Source organism: Pelecanus crispus, chromosome 5, assembly GCF_030463565.1.
Source record: "Pelecanus crispus isolate bPelCri1 chromosome 5, bPelCri1.pri, whole genome shotgun sequence".
Taxonomy (NCBI): domain Eukaryota; kingdom Metazoa; phylum Chordata; class Aves; order Pelecaniformes; family Pelecanidae; genus Pelecanus; species Pelecanus crispus.
The window spans coordinates 64635656-64659285 of NC_134647.1; the positions used below are offsets into that span (position 1 = coordinate 64635656).

General features: G+C 38.9%; 1 protein-coding gene across 1 annotated transcript in view; it reads right to left on the bottom strand.

Moving 5' to 3' along the window:
• The window catches only part of FGGY (FGGY carbohydrate kinase domain containing), a 137578-nt gene that overhangs the window by 60480 nt on the left and 53468 nt on the right, over positions 1 to 23630 (bottom strand). Inside the window, exons 6-7 of the mRNA XM_075710850.1 lie at positions 14141 to 14269; positions 9381 to 9484 (exon numbers count right to left, since the gene is read on the bottom strand). Of these exons, the coding sequence (XP_075566965.1) occupies positions 9381 to 9484; positions 14141 to 14269 (233 nt within the window). The remainder of the gene's footprint in view (positions 1 to 9380; positions 9485 to 14140; positions 14270 to 23630) is intronic.

Sequence of the window (23630 nt, forward strand, 5' to 3'; positions counted from 1 at the left end):
AGTGGGAGAAAAGCAGCAGCTCCTGCTGTTTCTCCTCGTGAGCTTCTCCTCATTCTGTTTCCAGAATGATTATATGAGATTTACTTTCTCCCTAATAAAACTTGCCCCATCTAAGATCTTTCCCCACCTACAGCTGGAGCAGCAACAGGAAACTTAGATGAAAAACTACTGATTCACATGAGGCTGAATAAAATTGGAAACGGAGAAAAAAAGCCTCAGTAAGAGGCCTACTGGCCAAATACTGATGAAGTTTGCCTGACTAGGGGATTTGTTGCTGTTAAGAAAAGTAAAAACATACTTAGAAATACCATTGCATCTATATCACCGTAGACCATGGAGTCCTTAATACCCAGCACTCACATAGCACACCTTTCATTAGAAAGATCTCTGTCTGCACAGCTTCAGTTTCATGCTCATATTGCAAGTGGGTAAACTATGGAAAGGCAACAATCTGACAGAATCATACAGCAAACCAGCAACACCAAACAAAATCTGGGATTTTGACCCTAAATTCCACTCTACTTATTGCAAATACGGATAATTCAAAAATTTGAAAACTAACAGAAAACTAATAAGTCATTTTTCATACAATTATTTTATTCCCTTGAAAATTCTACTGAAGCGTTTCAGGGCCTAGAGGCAACCTAACTGATGACGAAGGACATCCCTTATCATATCTCATTTTATCTGTATTTCAGTTATTCTTTTACAGTTCAGTTAAGTTCTTGTAAGAAAAGGAGCACAAAAAGGAGTCTTTTTTATTCACCATGAGATCTAGACACACGGAAAAAGCAGGCTGTTTAATAAATTCATGCCTACTCACAAAACCAAGATAAACACGGGATCTGGAAAGGCCATTCATTATATATAAATATGCTTGTGATCTAAGGGAAATCCCCCATCCAGCTCTCCTCAGAATAGAACACTCCAGGAAGACACCCAGGTTTGCTCAAGATTGTGGGCTTCGGACTAATACATTCTTCTGGGTCTAGAGAGGAGCCATCAGAATTGGTTAGTTTGCAGCATTGATGAGAGTGCTGTACCTGTCAAATCTGATATCATCACTTTGAAGAATATAGAAAAGGAAAGATAAAATACTTCTGTTATAATGAAGGTCTGATGATGATGATGATGGACTTTCATGAACAAAAATGAGAATAATGATACATAAAGAACGAGTCAAAGTCCCCTACAATGGAGTGATGCTATGCTATCTGAACATCAATGAAGGAAGACAATTTTATAACTTTCCTAGCTACAGAATCCAGAATACAATCTCCTTCCTACAGCAGAAGAAACAACACCCCCAAGCCCTATTAAAATATACAACGGTTATAATTAGGAAATAAAGGTGCAAAGTGCTAGCTTCTAGAGCTAGATCTACTACCAGGTAACTTTCAATCCCACACTGCTTTAAGCAGAGAGGCCCAAATTAGGCAGCCCAGTATTTCCAGCAGCAAGACCAGATAAATCTTACTAGTGTCAACGTAAGTACGTAAGAAGCTCAGTCTCTCTTGCTGACTCTTTCTAAGGCAAAATGTGGGAAAAGGAGTGAGGAACAGGACAGGAGCACTGTTAGCGGTCAGACCTGGAGGAAGCCCAACATAAGACTTTATATCCATTGTGCTCACATCAAAAAGAATAGAAAATCCAAGGAAGGAAGAAAACAGATCTCTGGTTTACACATTGTTTATCATACAGTGCAATACACTATTGTCTGTAGTGTGTAAATGCTGTCATTTTAGAACACGGAAGAACCTTGCAACATACAAGGCAAAATTTCCAACTCGGATGTCATACACTCCCAAAGCACTGCATAGGTGCAGTCTGTAAAAGTAAAGACATAACAATTAAAAACCTACTAAACTATGAAGTGCCTCGGTCTCCCACCTAATAAAACCAGAATAGCAGTTCCTACTCTCTTACCCCATTCATTCACTGTTGCAAAAAACCCCAAGACCATCAAAGAGAAGACAATGCAGAAAGGCTTAGTATTATAAATCCGACACCCTAATACATGGCTCTGTGTCACAAGAGGGTAGCCTGCAGATAACTGCAGTATGATAACCACCACATCTGTTGGAATTTTCAAAGCAAGCATTTTCACTGATGTCAGTGAGACGTCTCTAGAATATCAGCCTTCATATAATCTCCAAGCAGAATATTTTTCAAAGCATTCACTCTGTCCACATCAATTCTTGGAGTATCTGAACTCAAATGATCTGTTCACAAAGGGGAAGGAGAGTTGACTGCACAGTTTTCTGGACATGTTACTAAGCATTATCTAGTTTATGTACAATAGAGATTGTATTGCTTTCAGCTACATTCCTCTGAACAGGTTGATTCCCGGCAAAGTGATGGGGTGCGAAACTTGGATATCTCTTGACAGGCCTACACTAAATAGGAATGTCCCGTTCTCCCAGTCACCGTGGCATACCTGAGCTTTGAATTATGTCAGGCCAGGAACAAAGGAATTTTGCTCATAAGAACAACTTTTAATAACTCATTTACTGAGAAAGCCTTCCTTTCATCTCTGCCAAGCTTTAGGAAAGGCTGGGAGGCAAGCAGAAATAAACATTGTACAGACTCACCATTGCTGGCTCTGAAGTAAACTCTCCAACTTCCTATTTACATTTCAAGATCTTAAGCTTTGTGGTTTACTAGTTCTGCAAGTAAGTGCTTTGGGTTTCAGAGGCTGCCTGCACATGATCTCCCACCACTACTGAAGTCTTCCTAGCTTTTATTAATATAATAAGGAGGTCAGAAAAGCAACAATCTTTTATATACCCTGCTAGCAGAAATATTTTCCTTTTTGCCCTTTAAAAACAAAACAAAGCAAACAAAGCACACAATGTCAAATTAATGCCAGCAAAGGGGATACTACAGTTTTGTTTGTTTCTTTTTCAAACCAAGGATGCTAGAACATGGAATGAGACAGTCTCATTAAAAAAGGGTGTGGATGACTTCTTTGAGGGACAAGTAGAAGGTGGTGGCAATTTTATGGATATATAACCCTTCTAAGGCCACAGGCTGAAAAGGCACCTGAACAGACTCTGTGACCTTTTCCTCAGAAGGCTAAACCTCTGTACACTAAGGACGGGCAACCTGTAACAACAGCCGTGAAGTAAATGTGGTTTTCATTTCATGCAGCCCTCCCTGAATGTAAAACATCTTCATTAGCTGGGAAGTCAGCACTGTGACTGCTGCCAAATGCAATATATAAGCCAGCAGAACTGAACTGAACGAAGACAGAGCAAGGGAGAGGTTCCTGCAGTACTAATTTATTTCTCCCATTTGAAAGACACTAGCTCTGTGACTCATGTGCAGAACAGGCCTTACAGAAGAATATTAAAAAACCAAGGGGGCAAGCGCTTATCAATTTCATAAAGCTAGCACAGATCATTTCAAAAACTTGTCTAGGCTGCCCTAGCTTCAATAGGTTTGCTTTTGTATTTATTTTTTTCCTACTGCATTCCTCCCCCTTCTCCCCACTTGCCTGACCCTCCCAAACCCAGCCCCTTTCCCCTGGTCAGGAGAAGGACAAATTGCTGCCTTTGCTAAACCCTGGGTCATGGCCAGTTGGCACTTGGACACATTGCCCTGAGCTTCTGGCCCTGTCCTCTCGGAGACTGCACGTTTCACGTCAGGGATGCATGTGCAGCAGTGACTGAAGAGTGCAAGGCTGAAGTGCTGCACGCAGTCCTCCGACTCACCCTCCAGAAACGCACTGCTTAGTGCCATCCCACTAGATTAAATATAGCTGGCAATGCAAGTACCAGCCTATTTAGTCCCTGCAAGTTTTCCCCTCATCACAGATGATTTCAAGCAGCTGAGTGTAGTAATTACTCAAAAGTCTGCTGCTTTAACAACGTGGCATGTTCTGAAGAGGAGACTCTCGTATCGGAGCCAAAATATACTGAATCCACTTGCTGGTCTGGCTCCCACCGAGATTACAGAGATCAGGCTATGAGAACACTTTGAGCCAGCATGTCTCTGTAGTCTCCACTCCAGGATGTACTGCAAAGGACACGTACTGTGCATGCTTTGGGGGTGGAAACGTGCTTTACACTCTATTTGTGTGAACAAAGCTGGCAGCTTGGCCGGATATTGTGGAGCAAAGAAGCTCTATTGTGTTTGCCAGTCATCACGAGAATCAAATGAACAAATTTAGAATAAGCAAATTGGGCTGAAGTTCCTTTAGCAGAAAACAGGCAAAGACTAGTCAGGCTTGGTAAAAGAGAGTATGGGATATTCTTCCTGAAATAATCCATAGTAAACACTGGGACAGCAAAATGATCTTCCCATTTTGCTGTTTGTGTAGTTGCTCTGTCTTTTAGATCATGCAGTAAATCTGAAAAGATAGAACATAAACTACTTGTGCCTCTCCAATTTAAAAAATTACTAAATTATAAGCTTCAAACCACGTACACATTATCACCCAGGGAACAAAGAATTGCGCACCAAGCCAGGTGAGTCAGTTCCCAATGACAAGAGTCAGATAGTAACAAAAACAGATGCAAAGGAAGAGACTCCATCTAAACCTGAAAAGATTCCCTGACAATCCCAGAAAAGAAGTTTTGAGTACAGAGAGCTGATAAGAAGGAATGACTGAAGAAGCACACAGACCACATCACCAAACGAAGACAGAAAAAAATATCACAGACTCTGGATAGGAAGGAACACAAACCTTGTATATTTGGGACTCAAAATGCCAGCAAATTCAGACCCTCCTGCCTCAGTAAGCTGAAATCAAGCCAGACAATGTTCCCACTAGAAGCTGTCCTGGCTACTTCCTTCAGCTGTGAATCCAAAAAGGTGTTAGAGCAAGAATGACAAATATTTTCAAAATGGAAAAACTGTTCTGGGACAAGTGCAAAGCAGAACACTGATCTCTAAGTGAGCCTAATTCACCACAAAATAGGCAGAAATGAGGGTTTATACACATTTTATGAACAGGGCTATTTTATGTGGATCTCTCCTACTTTATCCAATATGCATAAATAGCGCATGTCCTGTACACATGCAAGATTAGCAAGGACCCCATACTGCAGACAACAAAAGAGCAGATGGGGTGTTGCAAAAGATGATCCCAGTTCTCTCTCACAATGGGCTTCAATCTTTCTGGATCTTGCAGCTCTGTATGCATGTCTTCCTTGTGTTCCATAAAAGTCCCGGTCTGGGGGAAGAGGCACTATGCCCTTGTGACTGCAAAACCCTCAGCACTCTCAGTATTCCCACTCCAGAACTATCATTTATTTCTGCTTACCATTTTACATTACTTCAAATTCCTTTCACAACCTCTGGCTACCAAAAACCAGTCCCAGTCTTGTCCCAGTCTGTTAGGTGCCACATAAGTTTACTCAAACCTGTCCTCTCTTTGACAAAAACCTTACAGTTTAATGAAACATTTTACTTTGAGGAAAAAAAGAGTTTTATTACGTTAATTTAGTGCCCACAAGAAGAGTGCTATGCTGATATCAGGTCTGGGAAACTGCAAGATTTATCTACCAGAAAGAAGCAGCAGTACTGCTAGATCACTTGCTCCAGGGAATATTAGGAAATTTCTGTGTACAAGTACCCCTGTCACACCGCTTGTTCATATTACTGTTTCGCTGTTTGCTAACTGGCACCCGAGAGTTAACTCAATTCTTGGTGGTTTTACAGATCTGCAAAAGGGCAAGCATGCTTGTGTTCAGGACTGGGACAAGATGATACAGATAGCTGTACCCAAAATCCCCCTCCGCCCCGATCACATAAAGGTTTCAGAAGAAAACAAAGGATTTTTGAAACCTTTAAAATATCCCATAAAACCCCTAAGACACTGGCAGGAAGACAGGCTTTTAGGGAAACCAATTACCTTATTCCCAGAAGTTAGGGCATGTCTGTTAGACCCATGCAAACTACTAGTTAGGAATAACATGCAAGCTCCTATTTGAAGGCCTCAAACCTGCTGCTATTTTACTGTGAAAAACTACTCACACATTTTGTGTAGTCACCATAGCTACACAAGGAAAGTCTCCTAAAAGTTACAAACCTAATGTGGGTGCTGGAGCTTACAGACCCTGTCTACAAAGCATGATGACATGCAGCAGCCCACTCAGAAAAGTCAGCCACTGAGTATCCGTCACTTGAAAGGAATACCTACACTGCACAGGCAGATCAAAGCTGCATCAAATGAATCTCACCCCTAAATGAAGGGACAATCCTTCACTAGCAAAAGGACAACTTATTTGCTATTCCAAATGCAAATTCTGCCAATTACTTTTGCTAGGGCAAAGGAGGCAGCAGAGAATCATGTAAAATGAATAACTGTCCGAAAATATTCAGAAAACCATCTTTTCTTTTCTTTTTCCTCATGGATAATGGATGAGCCCTGAGGTGGCAGTGACTTTCATTAACTACCAACTCAGACCTGGACTTGGATCAGTAACCTAATTACAACATGCTTTTTGCTTCTTTCATGAGCTATTCGAGTATCTCAACAGAAACACAAAATGCTTTGTGTGTAAGTGATTACCCCAAACTGTCAGTGGTTAATTCCAAAAGCGTATCCTCACTTAAAAATGGTAGTTCTACCACAAATTAAACTATTATAGCCATGAGTAAAATTAGGTTCCACATTTGTACTTTCTAAAATATCAAAGGCATGATTAGCAAAGTCTTTTGTTCAAGATCTCTAGAGTCCTTGAGGTAATGAAAACTGGGTCATAGAGTAGTTTCTCTTGAAGTTTAAAGTAAATGCTGTGTTCAAGCAATGCCTGCTTCGGTGACTCATGGAGTATTGGGTCTAGAGAATGGAAATACTGTACCAACACACATACGCCAACAGTAGTACCCCTGCCCTCATCAAAAAAGGAGGAAGGGGGGAGAAAAGAAAGCAATAGCAGATGATTTTGAACAGTTTCCTGTTACGATCCCTTGAAAGAAATCCAGCCGTACTTTCACCCTGCTTTCTGTTTTCTGAATTTCTCCTGACAGTTGGCTCTTTCGTTTGCCAGAACCACAACAAAGGACGGCCTTGAGTTTCCACACAGGCCATTTTCTCCCTCTCTCGTCTCTGATCATCTCACAAAGGTATTATTGTTGCTGGCTCACTGGGGCTCAGTGCACCTGAGGCAGATCAAAGGCACTTTTTAATGCCCGCCTGACCACACAGGTCTCTCTCCCACTGCATTAAATTAAACTCGATGATTAATCTCTGTAGCCCTGAGGGTCCCTTGGTGCACACGGAGAGAGAAAATATATATTTCTATCAAAACACAAGTATAATATACTTTCATTTTATAGCCCTAATTAAAAAAAGGAACAGCTAATTTCAGCCAAATGCAGCTGCATACAGGTCTCATTAAAACACAAATACAACTGCTCTGTGTGCTCTACATTCACTTCATGCAGACTATGCAGGTAACAGATAAAAGAACAGTAAACCAAAGCCCTTTCACAGATTAAATCCAGAGAAGTTTAGAATTTGCTTATTGTCTGCTGGCTAGAGATTGTTATACCTCTGAGCAGATGAGTGAAGGCAGGCAGTTAAGGAAATTATTATAAAATGCTGAGTAGTTACATTTAAACAAAAATCTACTTAAATCTAGCCAAAAACTACACAAGCATCTATTCCTGAGCTTGCATTCAAGTGATTAAGAGCTTTAAAAGGTTCTACCTTGTCTATGGTGTGCAGTCTCTGTATGACTTTGGGGTTGCTTTAATGACAGAACAGAACATTGATTAACATCAACACGGACTTTACCATGTCACTTTTGGTACATTAGCAGATTTAATGGAGCCACATCTCTCATGGTTGTGGAGTATGCACACAAAAAGTGCCATGAAAGTGTTTATACTGATATGCCATGATGTAGTTTCAGAAGCAAAACAAACTATAGTTGCGAACTGGGTCTACGTTAGAACTTACCAATATACATGTATTAAAAATTAATAAACAAACACACACGTGTCCTCCTCCAGGGCTAGTTATACTAAAGAAATAAGTTAGAGCCAGCTGGCCCATTTCCAGCTGCTTAACATTGCCCTTAGACCCTTTGGGGAAACTGTCTGCGAGCTTCTCAGCTCATTTTGGTCCAGTATTATGTCCCTATTAACCCAACTAATTTTAACGATTTAAACTAACTCAGCTAAATGAAACAGGTTAGGAAGAGTTCACACAAACAGATTCTTCTAAAAGGGCAGAAGCCTCCATCAAAAAAAAATGGAAATAATAAAAGTAGTGGTAGGATTGAAGGGTGACTTCTTCCCTGAGAGCTGGTATTTGCAGGGGTGATAGACAAAGAGATACCAATGTAATTTTTCAGAAACAGAGTAAGCTAAGAGTGGTGGAGTTTGAGGTTTGAAACTCTTGTTTAGGAAGGAATCCAAATATATTCCCACTGGTCTACAGGATTTAAGCTTTTGTTAAATGCTCTGCTTCACAATACAGGGATTATTCACGTCTTTAAATTCAATCATGTGCTTAAACGCTTTGCTGAACTACAGTCCATGTGACAAGATCACCATTTATTCATGCTCAAGATCATTATATATTCATGCTGTTACTACGAAGACAACTTAACTTACTGTTAAGCCTGACATTTTATTATCAGTTTCCTTTCTTTTTCTCTACTGGAGTTCTCTCCATGAAGCATGTTAGTCCTCTCTAACACCTCTAGCACTCCCACTGCCATTTACTCATTTTGGAAAAATCCAAGTTATAGTCAGTCTAAATTTAAGATCGAAATGAGTTTTAAATAAAAAATGTGGCAGAAAAGGGTACTTATCTAAATGGAATGCTTTCAGACTCATACATTTTAAAAAGGTATCATTTCAAAAGCAGACACTAAATTTTAATTGCAATCTCAGAAAAAGCTTTTGTATTAATTCACTGAGAAAAATTAGCAAAGTGAAAATTGCTTATTGGGGTTTTTCTTTTTAGTCATGATACATATCATAATTCTATACATCATGGCAATGTTCAGAGGTAGAAGGATTTATATTGATTTAAGTGAAGAGGTGGGGGAGAAGGGCTGTGACTGAAGACGTGCACTCCTTCTCCAAAGACACTATTCTGTAACACATTAGTGACAGGCTTGTCATGGATAACTCAAGCTCAGAGTCTTTGGCTCAGATTTCAGGCTGCTCTTTAAGCCACTCTAGTATCGTGGGTTTTACTTTCCATGTCATTTTTCAGTATTGATTTCTACTACTATTAAAGTTCTTGCTTAAAAGCAAATGCATGGTAATATATAATTAATATCCAATAGTAAAGATAGAGTTACCAGAAAAAATTCAAGAAAAAGGAAAAGGGTGAGAAGGACAAAGGTTATTTTTCCCTTCAAAAACATTAGTTAGTATATTCTGCACAAAGCAGGACTATGCATACAACCTACCCCCATGTGGCATGAAGATGTTCCACAGATCATAGCAACCCGGGATGTAATTGGCTGGTTCTCACATGGCAGGTTATGTCCTTTCACATCTGCCCCAATTACTCCTATTAAAATAAAATTAAAATTCTATTTTAAAGAAGAGCAAACCAACCTTCATAAAACAGAGTTTTTCCGCACACAAATAATTGCCGAGTATCTCGCACCACTGCCACAAACAAAAAAAAAGTCTACTTAGTCAATAAACAAAGTTATTTTATCAAATCACATTAAAATGTATTTTTATTCTAGATACATGAGGACACAAGATGATTTCTTCTCTGTTCATGTTTATCATCATAATTTTTAAATGTTATTTTGACTATAACCTGACCTTTATTCCCTTAGGTAGTACACTGCCCTGTCGTGAAAGGCAGTACGGTAGACTGCAAATATGTTTACTTGTTCACAGTTTATCATGCACATACTGTATGATGTGTTTTGTCAGGGGATAAGTTGGAGAAAGGGGTAACTTGGCAGGAGACTGGAAGGCTGACAGTTTTGTTGTCTTGACTGCTGCTGCTGTTCTGTCCATGTCAGACAGAACCATCTAAAGTAAGATTACTACTTCCCTAAGAGGAACTGTGCTTGCCTCTGAGGAGCTTCTGCATGCAGGACAAGACAGGAAGGAGGACAAACTGGGCAAGATGCAGAAACATACACCAGGAGATGCCAGAGAGGAGCCAGAAGCTTGCTTACAGAATGGGGCAGACCTACAACCAAGCTTCAGCATGCATCACATCATGCTTAATTCACTTAAGGGGAGGCTAAAGTGGAACAACTGCCCTCTCCTCCTCCTCTCCTACGTTGCATTCTTGCATCATGCTGTGCTGCACCCAGCAAAAGGCACATGCAATCAGTCTGTTGAGGTTTGTCTTATCGTGGTTGCCACAGTTATCATGGTATTATCATTGCTGGAAGTTACCTAAATAACCAAAAAATTAAGATCTAAAACTGTACAGTCTTTAAAAATCTGTCCTTATGTCCCTTTATCCTAGCTGGCTTGTAACTATGTAGTAGCATAGCTGTCATACACGGAGTTTATTTGTATGGAACAAAAGAAAGCTAAAAGTATGACTTCTACCTCTTACGCTTTATTTTTCATTGCTCAAACACAGACATGCATGAGTTCGTATTAAGGATTTTGGATAGGGTTGTCTCAAAGGCAATTTCCTGTACTAGGCAACACTGTATTAGAATTTCTTAAAGGAGTTAAAAATACTGTTCACACTTCAGAGGGAACAAATCTATTAAACTGAGTTATCTGCATATGCTGCAAATGTATTTTCATAAACAACACAAAATTGAAGAGCCTCATGTTTAGATATTTTTAATCACTAAGAAAACATGCATTCTGCAAAATATGCATGCTGGGCCTTTTTGAAATCAGTGGGATTTTCTTAGCGGCTTTACTAGTGTTTACAGTTGCTAGAGCCTTCCTATTTGTGATTAATTGAAGTCAGACAGCAAATAAGTCTGGTACATTCTCATAACAAGGAAAGCTTAGATACTTTATTTGCTAAAAATAATTTAATTGCTGTTATAAGTCACTTTCACCTTTAACTTAGTTGGAATTTTTCATACTCTGAGACAGACACAAAATCTTTTGAAGATTCTCAAGAGAGACTGAGAACAAGAAGTCTGTATACCACACAAACTGTAGGAGAGATTTTAGAGAAGCGGGCAACGCTTAGCTTGCGTACTTTGGATCTCTTCCACAGTGACAAAGTATTTTAGATACTGTACAATAAATTATCTACTTCTGCTGAAACAATGCTGATGTCTTTTTAGAAGGTGGAACGTAAACATTATTTTTATGAGGCCAGTCCCAAAAGACTGGCCTCCCATACTCACATTTTCATCTGTAGGCTCTTTTAAATTGGTACAGTAGGTCAAAATGTAAGACATAACTACTCAGCTTTTAGATTTTTACTTTTCTATAATAGGTATCACCTGGTCTGATTCAGGAGTCATAGATGACCTCCACAGGCATACATATTACATAATTCTTTATCTTTACCTTTTACTCAAAACTTTGAAGCCTGCATAAACTTCAGGAACCTGTTCAGCAAAAACAGACTTTATATCCAGCCAAAAGCAGATTTGAACAGTGCATCAAAAGTTATTAATACTGAAAACAAGATGTCCATCATGTAATTTTGGTTTAGCCTGCAGGATACGGAAGAGCCCTTTTCGTTACTCTGGTGTTACAGACTATTTTTAAAATAACCAGCAGAATGTGTTCAAGAATCAGTATAATGACACCCATTGGATTTTGTTGTCCCACAAACTAATCTAATACTTACTAATGTACAAGTCATACCCTTCAAACAAATTGTAAACTTCAATATTTCAATACAGATCACAGCAGAGTAAGTACTAAAATACACATCAGTACCTTTTCAAAACAAAAGTTTTACATCAACTACAGGAGTTATTTATTTCCAATATTCTCACATTTTAATTCAGTTTTGAATATCTCTTCTCTATTTTCTTTTCTTCTGTGCCTCTTTTTCATTATTAAAAGATTAATATGTTTTAGTGCATTGCCATCCTTAAAATCTTTTAATCAGAACAAAGTTTCACTTCCTAGTTCTATTATCCGTGTTCTCCTTTTGCTTTTCCATTTTTCCTTCAGGATTTTCTCTGTGTTCTACACGCTATAGGTTAAACTAGACTTGAAAAAGATTTAGGTTCTTGTTATTAACAGCTATGGATGAAGCAGAGTTATTCAGTATTTGCGATGTAGCCACACTATTCATTCTCTTTACATACATTTGCACTTCAGCTCTCTTTGTGCTCCTGCTGTCTCTTTTGCTATCCAAATCTTTTTCTTTTTATTGTCTTTTTTTAGTAGTTTCCCTACCTATTTATTACCCTTCCAGATTCAAGAAGGATGAGTTCCGTCTTAAATCTTCCTCTTTTCCCAGACTCTACTCGGTTATCGTGTGATTAGCATGCAGGTTCTCCCATTGCGTTACCGACCCTTCCCTCTGTAACGCCTCTCTCCCTCTCTAACAACAACCTATACATTTTTTTTTTCTCCTGGCAATCATTTCAGTAGTCTGCTAGTGTTTGTGGTGCCATCTGGGAAAACATATTCTGATAAACAGGACTAGCATAAGCAGACTGTCTCTATACACTGAAATCTTACTCTGCTGGATGCCAGTAGCTATATATTTCTGTTACAGTTTCTTCACAGAAGACTATAGCAAATGAACAGCTCTCTATTCTTCTTTAAATTCAATTCATTGATTTCAGCACATGAAATTTACTGGGCAATCTTTTTGTGCTCTGAATCGAGTACTCACATAATGATGCCAATTAAAGGAGGACCCTCCACTGTCATTTTCATGTGGTCTGTGACAATCCAGTTTTTCAGCAAGATTATTATTTCAGGCCAGCTTATTATTACATCCTTTTCAAGAACACAAAACTGGTAGGTCGCATAGTTTTAAACACGTTTTTATGCAATTAGGATACTAATTGACACAAACAGATTTTTAAGTAAGTCACACAGTAGGAGCATAACACATCTACAACTATGACGCTAAAACTCAGTCTTCCTTTTTGCAGCTGGATCTCTACCTAATCCTTCTGAGGTAACAAGAAAAGCAATCTACATGATTACTTAACCTCATCAGAAACAGTTATCAGAAGCATAGTAAATGGATTTAAACATGATTTTAAAAGTTCCAGGCCACAACATCTGGAAGAACAAATGAGATTTAAAACACCACAAAATATTTGAAACAAAACTGGTACTTTAGCAACTAATCATATTTCATTTAGATCTAGAGAAAAATACTCCGATGAGCAATAGATTTCCATTGAACAGTACTGTTCCAATAACACTGAAACTTTCTGAGGTAAGACTTTTTTCTAAACTATCAAACTAAAAAAACCTCAATTTCCTGCTGAAAAAGTTACATTAAATCACTTTGTTATTGACTGTATTTAGGTAAGGCCAAACAGCATAGTAAGAAAATGAAACCATTGAGCCTCACCAAATATATTTCAACACAATTGAAACTGGGCATATCAGAATATTGTGCTGGAAAAGAAAAAAATCTAAGCATCAGGCCTCCCACTCCAGTTATGTGTAAAAAGTTCAAAGTCACAGAAGGGGTATGCTGTGCAGTGGCCAGCTCCCCTTCTACTTTTGCTTGTTAGTTAGATACACAGTACTTACATAGTCTAACCCCTTAGACCAAAAGCAGCGTTTTTGGTATATATCCTATGCTAGCATAAATGTATGTGAAAAAGTCTCTACTGCATTATTTAAACAAAGCATGAATCACTTCTAAAACTAAGAAGGAAGACTAGCTATGAACAAGTCTCAGACATGAGACTTCTCCCTTAAAATGTTAATTTTTTATTTTTCTTGCCTACCCCCAAAGTTTTGAGCAACAGAAGATGCAAACTCTCAGCACGTTGACATGCCAACACAATGGTGTTTCAGTTCAGGAATTCAAAGTGGAACTAGCAGAACTTAACAAACAATTTGGAAATCCAGCTGAAAAGAAACAAACTAGCCCCTTTCTATAAACAGACATTCAATATTAGCAGTTATTGTGAGGGTTTTTTAATTTCAGTTATGCTATTTCATAAGAATAGCATCAGAGCGAATTGATGGATACAAAACAGGCTGTGAGAAAAATGGCTTTCTAAAATTAATTCAGTACATTCCTGTTTCCAAGAACAGTAAATATATGACTGAGTACCTAGTCCTCCAGCATGTGCATCAATGAGAGATGCTGCTACCGCAATCCCTTCAGGGAGACCGAGATCTTTTGAAGCTTCTGGCGTTAGACCTTTTCCAACAGACTCTCCAGGAGACAAGACGTGGTTTCCTGGGCAGACACAAGAAAAACCAAACACCTGTCAATTTACTAAACAGAAAAACAAATGTGTATGTTATTACAAGAACTCCCTTCCTCTCCCTCAACTTAGTGTGCTATATTTAAAACAAAAAGGTGCATCAAAGAACTCTATCTGATTAAGAAGTATCTTTCATTATCTGTCTGTATATTAAATACAACCATGCTAGATCAGGCTGTCCCATAGCAATTTGAAAGTTCAAAAGTATTCAATGTCTTATCTAGCCACAGAGAAAGATTTCACCTTAAGCAAATAAATTCTGCTTGGCATCTTTCCAAGAGGTATGAAATACTTCTGCAGAAATCCCAAGTTCTTGTGGTAGTTACTGACAAGGCTGCCTGCAGCCATTCTCTGTGCATGTGAACAAGATTCAGCTCAGCCTATGCTCACAACTGCAAACTGCACCTGTTGCACAAGGCAGGGGACAATTTTTTTTCCAATTTCCATCTTTTCCAGCAGTTCCTACTAGAAATAAGGTGGCTATAGTAACAGAAACTCTGAAAAAGAAACTGGCTTAAGCAGCAAATTCCTCCTATTGCAGCAGTATTTCCTCACAGACTTAAAAAATCCCTTTATGACCTTATAGTCTTCACTGGACTTATGAAGTACAAAGGACATCATGGTCACCCCAAACACAAGCAATGCAACCCATCCCTCTCAGTCCTGTCACCAGGGAGCCTGATGGCAGGTCCTGTCTGCATTTGTCTCCGCTACCATAATGCACATTGAGTTTTGTATTGCAAAAAGAGATTGTTTCAATAATTAAATCATGGTGATAGAGATTTCTCAAGAGCTTAGAAGAACGAATCTAGATTCATTAAACTTTCAGAATTTAAGGACACCCCCCCAAGAGCCTTCTCTCTGGCTGCTGACTATAACCACAGTTGAAGCAGTAAGACTGACAGTTCCTGGAACTGCACCACGCTTCCCTATTTAGCTAAAGATTTGGTGGGTGAGAGGCAGTGAAAGGCACAGTGGGAGCGCCCATATACCTCCCTGCCAATATCATGGCTTTTAGTGTGTATCTGTAGCATTTACTAAATTCAACAAATCTTCTGGGCAGAGTTGACAAAACTCCTTTTTAAAATAAAACACACCTATTTTCACAGTCAATTCTATTGAGAACGGTTCACATAAAGCACATTCTGATGTGTAGACAGGAAGTAAAACATCCTCCACAATAGAGATTAATTAAGAGGAATAGCAGAGCAGAAAATATCAAGAATACACTAATGCCCATGACCATAATCTTCTAGAAATACAGTTATACTACCTTACTGTTAGATGAAAAGAAGGTCATGATATTAAATTCATGGGTGGAAAACAGGTCTTCAGTTTTACATACCACTTAGATCTTTCTCTTTGCTGTAAATGATATTGGTTCTTCACTGTAAGGAAGGTGCCCACTTCCTGACAGATGCAATGTATGGAGCACTTTATGATCAGACAACACACGCAATTTCTCAGAGTTCCTGTCTCCAAGAGTTTCTATTCTATTGACAGCCACACCACTGCCTCTGAAATGCTAGGCTGAATCTCATACTGGAAATTTAAAACAAGTATGTACAGCCAAAACTTTTGCACTTGACTTTGGGTGTATATTCAAATATTGGGGGCAGTAACCAAACCTCACCATTTAGCTTATACAGAAGGAGGTGATGACATTAAACTATCTCCTCACAGGGAAAAAAGGTCTGTATTTTATTAATTCTTAGTGTAAAGTCAAAATATTGTGCTAGCTTTTTCAAGAGGTCTATCTTTTGCATTTTTCTCCCCAATAAGTTGGAGTGCAGGATGTTTATCTTCAAGAGAACTTTTGTATTACCTTTCTGGTTTTTTAACATATTGGAGAATAATACCAGTAAAACAAAGTTGTCTGTTTCTCCTGACATTCAAAGACCCTGCAGGTGGAAGGAAGTTCAAAAGAGTTCATGCAGCTAAAACCACATCTTCTTCAGAATCAGTTGCCTGACCTGAAAGCATACAAATATCTTGTATATACAGCATGAGATGAAATTAATCTGAAATAAAACCTCTTTTCAGGCACTCAATTCCATGGTTGGCTTGTTTATATCAGTCATACTGGTCAAACATTTCAGTGTGTAATTATTATGTGGTTAAACTCCATTTTAGAGATCAGGGCTACTATTAGACAAAATCTTTTCCTACCAGCTTCTCAATTACTGTATGTTCTAGTTAATGAGCACTAAGGGAGCAATTTCAGAGATAAAGATAATCCTCTCTTCTACAGCAGCAGTAGAAAATGACCCTGTAGATTCCTTTGGTACTAGGTATATATCAAAATGACCAGCAGCATTGCTATCCCCCATGGACATAAAGCATGTGAGAATGTGCAGGGATGGGTTTCTTGTGATCTGAAGATGCAGCATAAAAATCTTGCACTAAAAAAAAAAAAAAATTAACAGTAGAGTATGCCCCATCTGTTTTAGGAGTCAAGGTAAACAGTTACTCCTTGACTGAAAGCACTTCCCGGCAATCTGGGAAGCGACAGCAGTCAGAAGTCACCCATGACAAGGATTGCCAAGGGGAGTCTCCTAGGTCACCCAACAGTCAGGGAGAGCAGAAAAGAGGTCCAAGCAAGCGAGTGCAGTAAGGAAAGGATACTGACTCTGCCCTTCTACTTCATCCTCCCAGCTTTAGAAATCAATGAAAGCTCTGCTACACCCATGCGATATGTTCATGAGGAGCTTCGTAAAAGGAAAGAAGCAGGCTCTGCATGGGCACTCTTTCTGTCATCATGGAAGTTGCCTCCCCACCCTCACAAGTGCGAGTGAGTAGGTGTGGAATGGGCAGAGCCTTGACTTAACCACTTGGGTAGAGACCTGGAAAGGGAATTAAAATTCTCATGGTTTACTCTTCACTGAAAAACTAGAAAACTCACCTAAGCATCAGTTTGCCTAGAATGTGTAGGTATAAAGCTATTAAATGATAGAATAAAAACCACAAAAAGTGACCAAACAGGAGGCACAATTAAAAAGTAAAGCATTTGAAACAGACTGTACTCCGGTATTAGAGCAGGAGAGAATGAATAGATTCTTATTTGAGCAAAACACAGTGGCTTTAGAAGTCAAGGGACAACTAGGATAAAAATAAAGGTATTCTGTAGCTACACACCAGCATTTCAATGGCAGGTGCTGCCCTCCTTCAATCCCACCTGTCAGGGGAAAGAAGCTGTCAGGGAGGGAGGAAGGGACATGAGAACCACCTGCCTACAGAGGCGGGCAGTGAGAGTATTACAGAAGGCTGCATAAAAGAGGCAGTGAAAGGACTGAGTCTTCTCAAGGCTCCTGCCAAAGTAAATGTATCGAGTCTTTTGTTTACAGTCGTCTCCTGTGCAAGTCATTTACCTTTGCTATAATGACTTCCAAAATTAGACCTAACCAAACAAACCCATAATGGCTGAAGCTGGAGAACTTTCTGTTTCACATTCATACAGCTGTTTCACTAATGCAATACCTTAATCCACAACCTTTTCATTTCATACGAGTCAGACTATTTCTAGCTATTTTTTCCCCATAAAGCAGTGAGTTTACAAAAGGAAAAAGCTGTCTGAATCTCTTCCTCCTCTTTTATCCTTCCTCGAAGACTAATGTTAGAATTTGCTATGATCAGGTTTTGTTTAAAGAATTTATGTGGTACCAACGACCCTCTACCTTTTTAGGCGGTTACCACAGCAACCAGCTATTTACCAGACGCAACACACAAGGCAGACAATACATCTTCAGTCAACTTTAGTAATCAAAATTCACTGTACAGGCTTACTAATATTTAACAGAACTAGGTACTGTAGGACATAGACCTTTTAAAAACAACAAAAGCAGAGCACAGCAGGGGGCCCAGCTGACTCAACTATGACATACTCCCTGAGAACAGCTTTTCATCTACCATGCAGAACGTGGCTGCATTTCATAAGCACTTATATCTGGCTGTAAATACAAAAGGAAGAAAATCAAAAGGAGATGTCCCTCTTCTTCACTAACCTGACACAAGCAAACTTCAACTTGGATATATCAATCCCTTGTTGAAATCCCAGGAACCTCAGAAAGAAACCCAACCAAAGGGTACATCCTGCCTCCATTTTATAGCCTCCCCAAACTGGACAATCTAAATGTTTTTTAATTTAAAAGACAATACACAAAACAGATATTCTGTTAAATAAGTAATATATAACATGCATTGAAAAAGCTACCTAGTTAAACAAAATGGTGCTAAATACACATCAAAGGAAACAGGACCTTAGTAAAAAGAAGCACCATCCATCCAAATGGATCTTGCAATGAGCAATGTAAGGGATTTTCCCCCTTGATGCTTTGTTCATTACAAAGCTTGTAGAGAATCTCCAATTTTTGTGTTTTATAATAATCCACACAATGCCAAAAAGTCTGGGACATGCAAGGCATCTGAATAAATAGTATTATAACTCTTCTGATACATCGTCCCAACCCTATCTCACATACAATACATTACCTAATATCCCTCTCAATTACATATAATACTCACATTTGATTAGAGATATATATGGCTGATTGTTCTACAATTTTTAAGCCAGCTGATTAGCAAAAATAGCACTAAGATCAGAAGGAAGCAGGATAATGATGCAGACTATAAAATTATAATATTAATTTTTTTCTTAGGACTGAATACATGGTGGTTAAAAGGTGTTAGAAACAGTCAGATTTGGGGCTTTTTTAACATGGAAATACCCTCCATAAATTTCCTAGTTGGCAGTTAAAAACTTCAGAATTTTCATTGAGGAAAACCAAAACAAATTGTGATATTATAGGCCAGCTTATTTAAAAGTGAGAAAAACAGTTGGTTAAACAAAATCACTTTGGCTTTCTTCAGTTCAAAATTCATCTCTCTCTATGCAAGCTGCCGCAGTAGCTCAAGGCAAATCTAATTTGGGTCCTTTCCATCCCACTCTCCCATCCAGCTTATGCCTTTGGCTGAACTACATCTCAACTACCTAACATGTAATTACTGAAGGCAGACATATTAGATTGCTAAATACTGGCAAAAGCAAGCAACCTATGTGCAGGCAGATCCCGATTCATTAAGCTGAAAAGTAAATTGGTCTGCAGACCATAGGTCCCTACTTCAACAAAGCCTACTGCCTTCTTGTCCAAATGAAAGAGAACTACTTCATGTATAAATGATAAGCTTTCCTGGTTAAAGGTCAAAAGAAAAAGAAAAAAAGCATTCTGCATCGTTGGATCATTAGGCGTGTACACTGACGGATGTGACTGAGTTTTCATTACTAGATTTCAGTGAAACAGTGCAGAACGAACATCTCTTGTAACGCATGGTTCACTACTCACTGTGCTGACATGCATGTGGGTATACAATACATATATTTGGATGCCTTACTAAGTAACTAGATGCAACGTATTTGCAGCCAAACCCAGCTACCTGATCTCATGTTTTTGCTTGCAAACAATAATTTCAATAGGCTAATAATTTAGGTTTCTGGCATTTTACAGTACAGTATTCCTAATAGTCTCTCTAAATATAAGGATCATCAATGTAGATGACGTTACTGCTGCTATATTTTCAGAGTTGCAAGTAATCAGACTCTGGTTTGGTACAGTGTATCACTAAGATTGCACAGGCAATTTACCTTATATTAATTATGGATTATTACTTAACAGAGTATTTTTTATTACTAGATTTTTTTTAATAATTCACATGATAGCAACTCCTCTTTGAAGAAATAATTACCCTTGCTTCAAAACTGAAAGAAATGACAGACTAAAAATATCAGTTACTGAAAGGATGCTTTTGAATCTTTCAGCTAAGGTTCTGATACCTGCAGAATCTTATTCCCCACCACATTCACACAGTATCCAGTTCTAATACCGGTACTGAGAAGATACTGATGCATTATAAAGGGTTCAGAAATGAGTCAGGAAAGCAATTACAAGGACTGAGAAGTATGACAGTTCACATAAGAGTTTTGGTGAAAAACCTCAAGCAGCTCAGTGTTTTCCTTCAACACAGAAAATTTCAGTCTGTGCAGGTCAGGCATGTCACTACAGTCTGCCAGAGAGGAGTAGGAAGTTCAAATTCAGATGAAAAATGAAGTGTATTCTTTAATTCATTAATTTTGAGAAATGACAGCAACTAACAATCAACAACCTTTAAGTCTGAAGTGGGCTCTCCATCACAGGAAATTATAAAATCAAGATTGGTTCTAAGATACACTTTAAGCTACTTAAACATTAATTTTAGGGAGTCCAACAACCTCTAACTTGGAGGAAGTTGGCAAATTGTTTGAAATAGTCCTTCTGGTTTTGTGAATCCTGACTCATAAAGCAGACATCTCTGTTTTAAAAGTGATCTCAGCATGAGGCTTAAGCAAAAAAAAAGAAGATGAAGAACAAATCAGGACCAGGGAAAGGAGGAGTCAGGTAAAAACAAGAAATGACCCAGAACTATTCTGAGAAATGCTTTTTTTTTCTTTCTTTTTTTTTTAGAACTGTATGAAAAATGAGAAAGGAGGATAAATATTTGAGAAATTTAAAACAATGACAACAGGCTCAAAGTCTGCTCAAAGCTTCTCTTATGACTATTAAAAACAGAAATTAAAAGAAAAAACTCCTGGTTTTCAAACTAGAAAGTTCACAAGTCCACAATATTGCTAGAGTAGAAGAAAATATGATTCCCCAGGCAGACAGAGCCTGAGACCAGAACTCTAGAAGTGGACAGTGGGAAATGTTTTTATTTTTGTTTTCTGAAAGCTCTAAGCTTTTACTAGTAGTTGATCTAACCTCTGACAGAGCCTGAGGATGAAAGAACACCACACAGTACCCCTCACTTCTTGCAGCAGAGTGGAGGGAGAAGTGGAAAGGTACCATCCGCCAGCAGGACTCAACCTGATGATAAGCAGGGTGAATGATGGTTTCCTTCCTTACAGTGGAAGAGGAATGGAAAATGTCACCCAGGAAACACTGTGAAGAAACCTAAGCTACCCAAGTTTAGCCTAGCCTATTAAAAAACAATTACTGGAAAGAGGAAGAATATCTCAGGCTGGGGAAACTGACAGGACACTCCTGAAATTCAAGAAAGGGAAAAGCAAATTTCAGCGCATGAGGTGGAAGGACCCCATGCACCAGGACAGGCTGGGGGCTGACTGTCTGGAAAGCAGCTTGGCAGAAAATGAGCATGAAGTCCAGCGGACACCACGCTGAACATGAGCCAGTGATGTGCTCTTGCAGCACAGGCGGCCATCATCCTCCTGGGCTGCGTTAGGAAGAGTGCCACTAGCAGGCCAAGGGAGGTGATCCTTGCTCTCTGCTCAGGAGACTACATCTGGAATGTTGTGGTTTATACTGGACTTCCCAGTACAGGAGAAACATGGACATACTGGAGCAAGTCCAGAGAAGGACCCCAAAGATGACAGAGGCACATCATACAAGGAGACACTGAGAGAGCTGAGACTAAACCCAGCAAAGAGAAGGTTTGTTGGTTTGGGGGCGGGGTGGGGGAGGGGGCAGATCTTATGTATATAAATACCTGATGGGAGGGAGTAAAGATGACGGAGCAAGACTCTTCTCAGTGGCACCCAGTGACAGTACAAGTGGCAACATGCACAAACTGATATAGAGGAAATTATATTTAAACAAAAGAAAAAATGTTTTTATTGGGGAAAGGTGGTCAAGACACTGCAACAGGTTCCCCAGGGAGATTTTGGGGTCTCCATCCTTGGAAATACTCAAAACCCAACTGGACACAGCCCTGAGCAACCTGCTGTACGTGACCCTGCTTTGAGTAGGGGGAGCTGAACTAGATGATCTCCAGAGGTCCCTTCTAACCTCAACCATTCATGTGATTCAGTGATCTCAAGATGGAAAAAAACCCATAAAATAAAATATAAATCACAGGAACACGTAGCTTTTGTGAGAAAAATTCTTTCTACCTTCTTACTGCTGAGTCATATATTATGAAATAATGCCTCAAGTTTTGAGGAAGGAGACACCCTAAAACCTCTTTATGCTGTGCCAGTTTCAGCTCCTTTACAGTTGCTACAGCTCTTGGACGGACTGAAATGACAGGAAGCCAGAAAAATGTTAGTATATTTGGAACACTCTTCTCTTGTAAATTCCATGGATTTTGACAGCATGTAAGTGTAAATATCCTCTGATTCATCCTTTGAATTTTGTTTGAAATTGTAATGTGTTGTAATTTACTGTGGATAGGAAAAGACCAAAGAAAGACAGATAAAGGGACCCCATACTTGAGAGAATCTTTTTACTTATTCTTCTCTACCATTTGCAAAGCATCATGTTTAAAGCTTGATGCTACAATCCAGTTTTAAGAAGAGCTGGCAGGTACAAGCTGACCTGAAAAAAAAATCATCATCCCTTTCTCTCAGCCTTCAAGGAAATCCCTCATATACTCTGGAGCATCTGGCATCAAAGACCTTGGAAGAGATAGAAAACTGGCAGAACTAATGGATTGACCATTCCCTTCACAGCTGCTGTAGCATAAGTTACTGATTGTATTCTCCCACCCTGGACTGAAACTTCCATTTTCAGCCTAAATGTAAATAAATGAGTAGAACTTCCAAGTATTAAAACTGACTAATTCTGACAAAATACAAAACCCAAGCAGACTCCACTGAAGTGTAAAAAGTGAGGTATACAATACCACTATCTTCATTAGTTTTGTATGTGGAGGTAGACACTGGCAGATGCAAGAATATAGCCATTCATATAATAACATGTTCATGAATAAACAGCCTGCTGTTTTGTCACTTGTTTGAATGCCTAAAGGAACACCTAAATTTGAAAATCCAACATATTGTAAAGCTTTTGCACAGTAAGAACGACAGCAGGCACCAATCAAGAGAGTCACAGCTATCTTGTCAAAGTCCCAAATCATATATGGTTTTCTTTATTACCAATTTATAAATAAGCACTACAAATGAAAGAGCATTAGAAAAGAACATCCACACAGTCTTACAATTCTACAGATCCTTCTTTTCAGGGCATTCAAAAATAGTATACCCAAGTGCCCAAGTACATGAAACCAACAAGCTTCTAGTCCCCAAAGCCCTGAAATTAAGGGAAGAGTTATGAACAAGAGATTGCAAAGTGCTAGGGCTGTACACTAAAGCACAGTCAGAGTGCTGGAACTGGGAGAGTGACGCTATTGTACTGATGTATGGGAGTAAAGACCATTAACCATAAATGCAATTTAGAATCAAGTCAAACCCTTCATAATTGAAAACACAGTGCCAAAATTTAAAAAAAAAAAAATCAGGATAAATCCTACTGGAGGTGGATTGAGGCAATCTGAGGAAAATGGGAACCA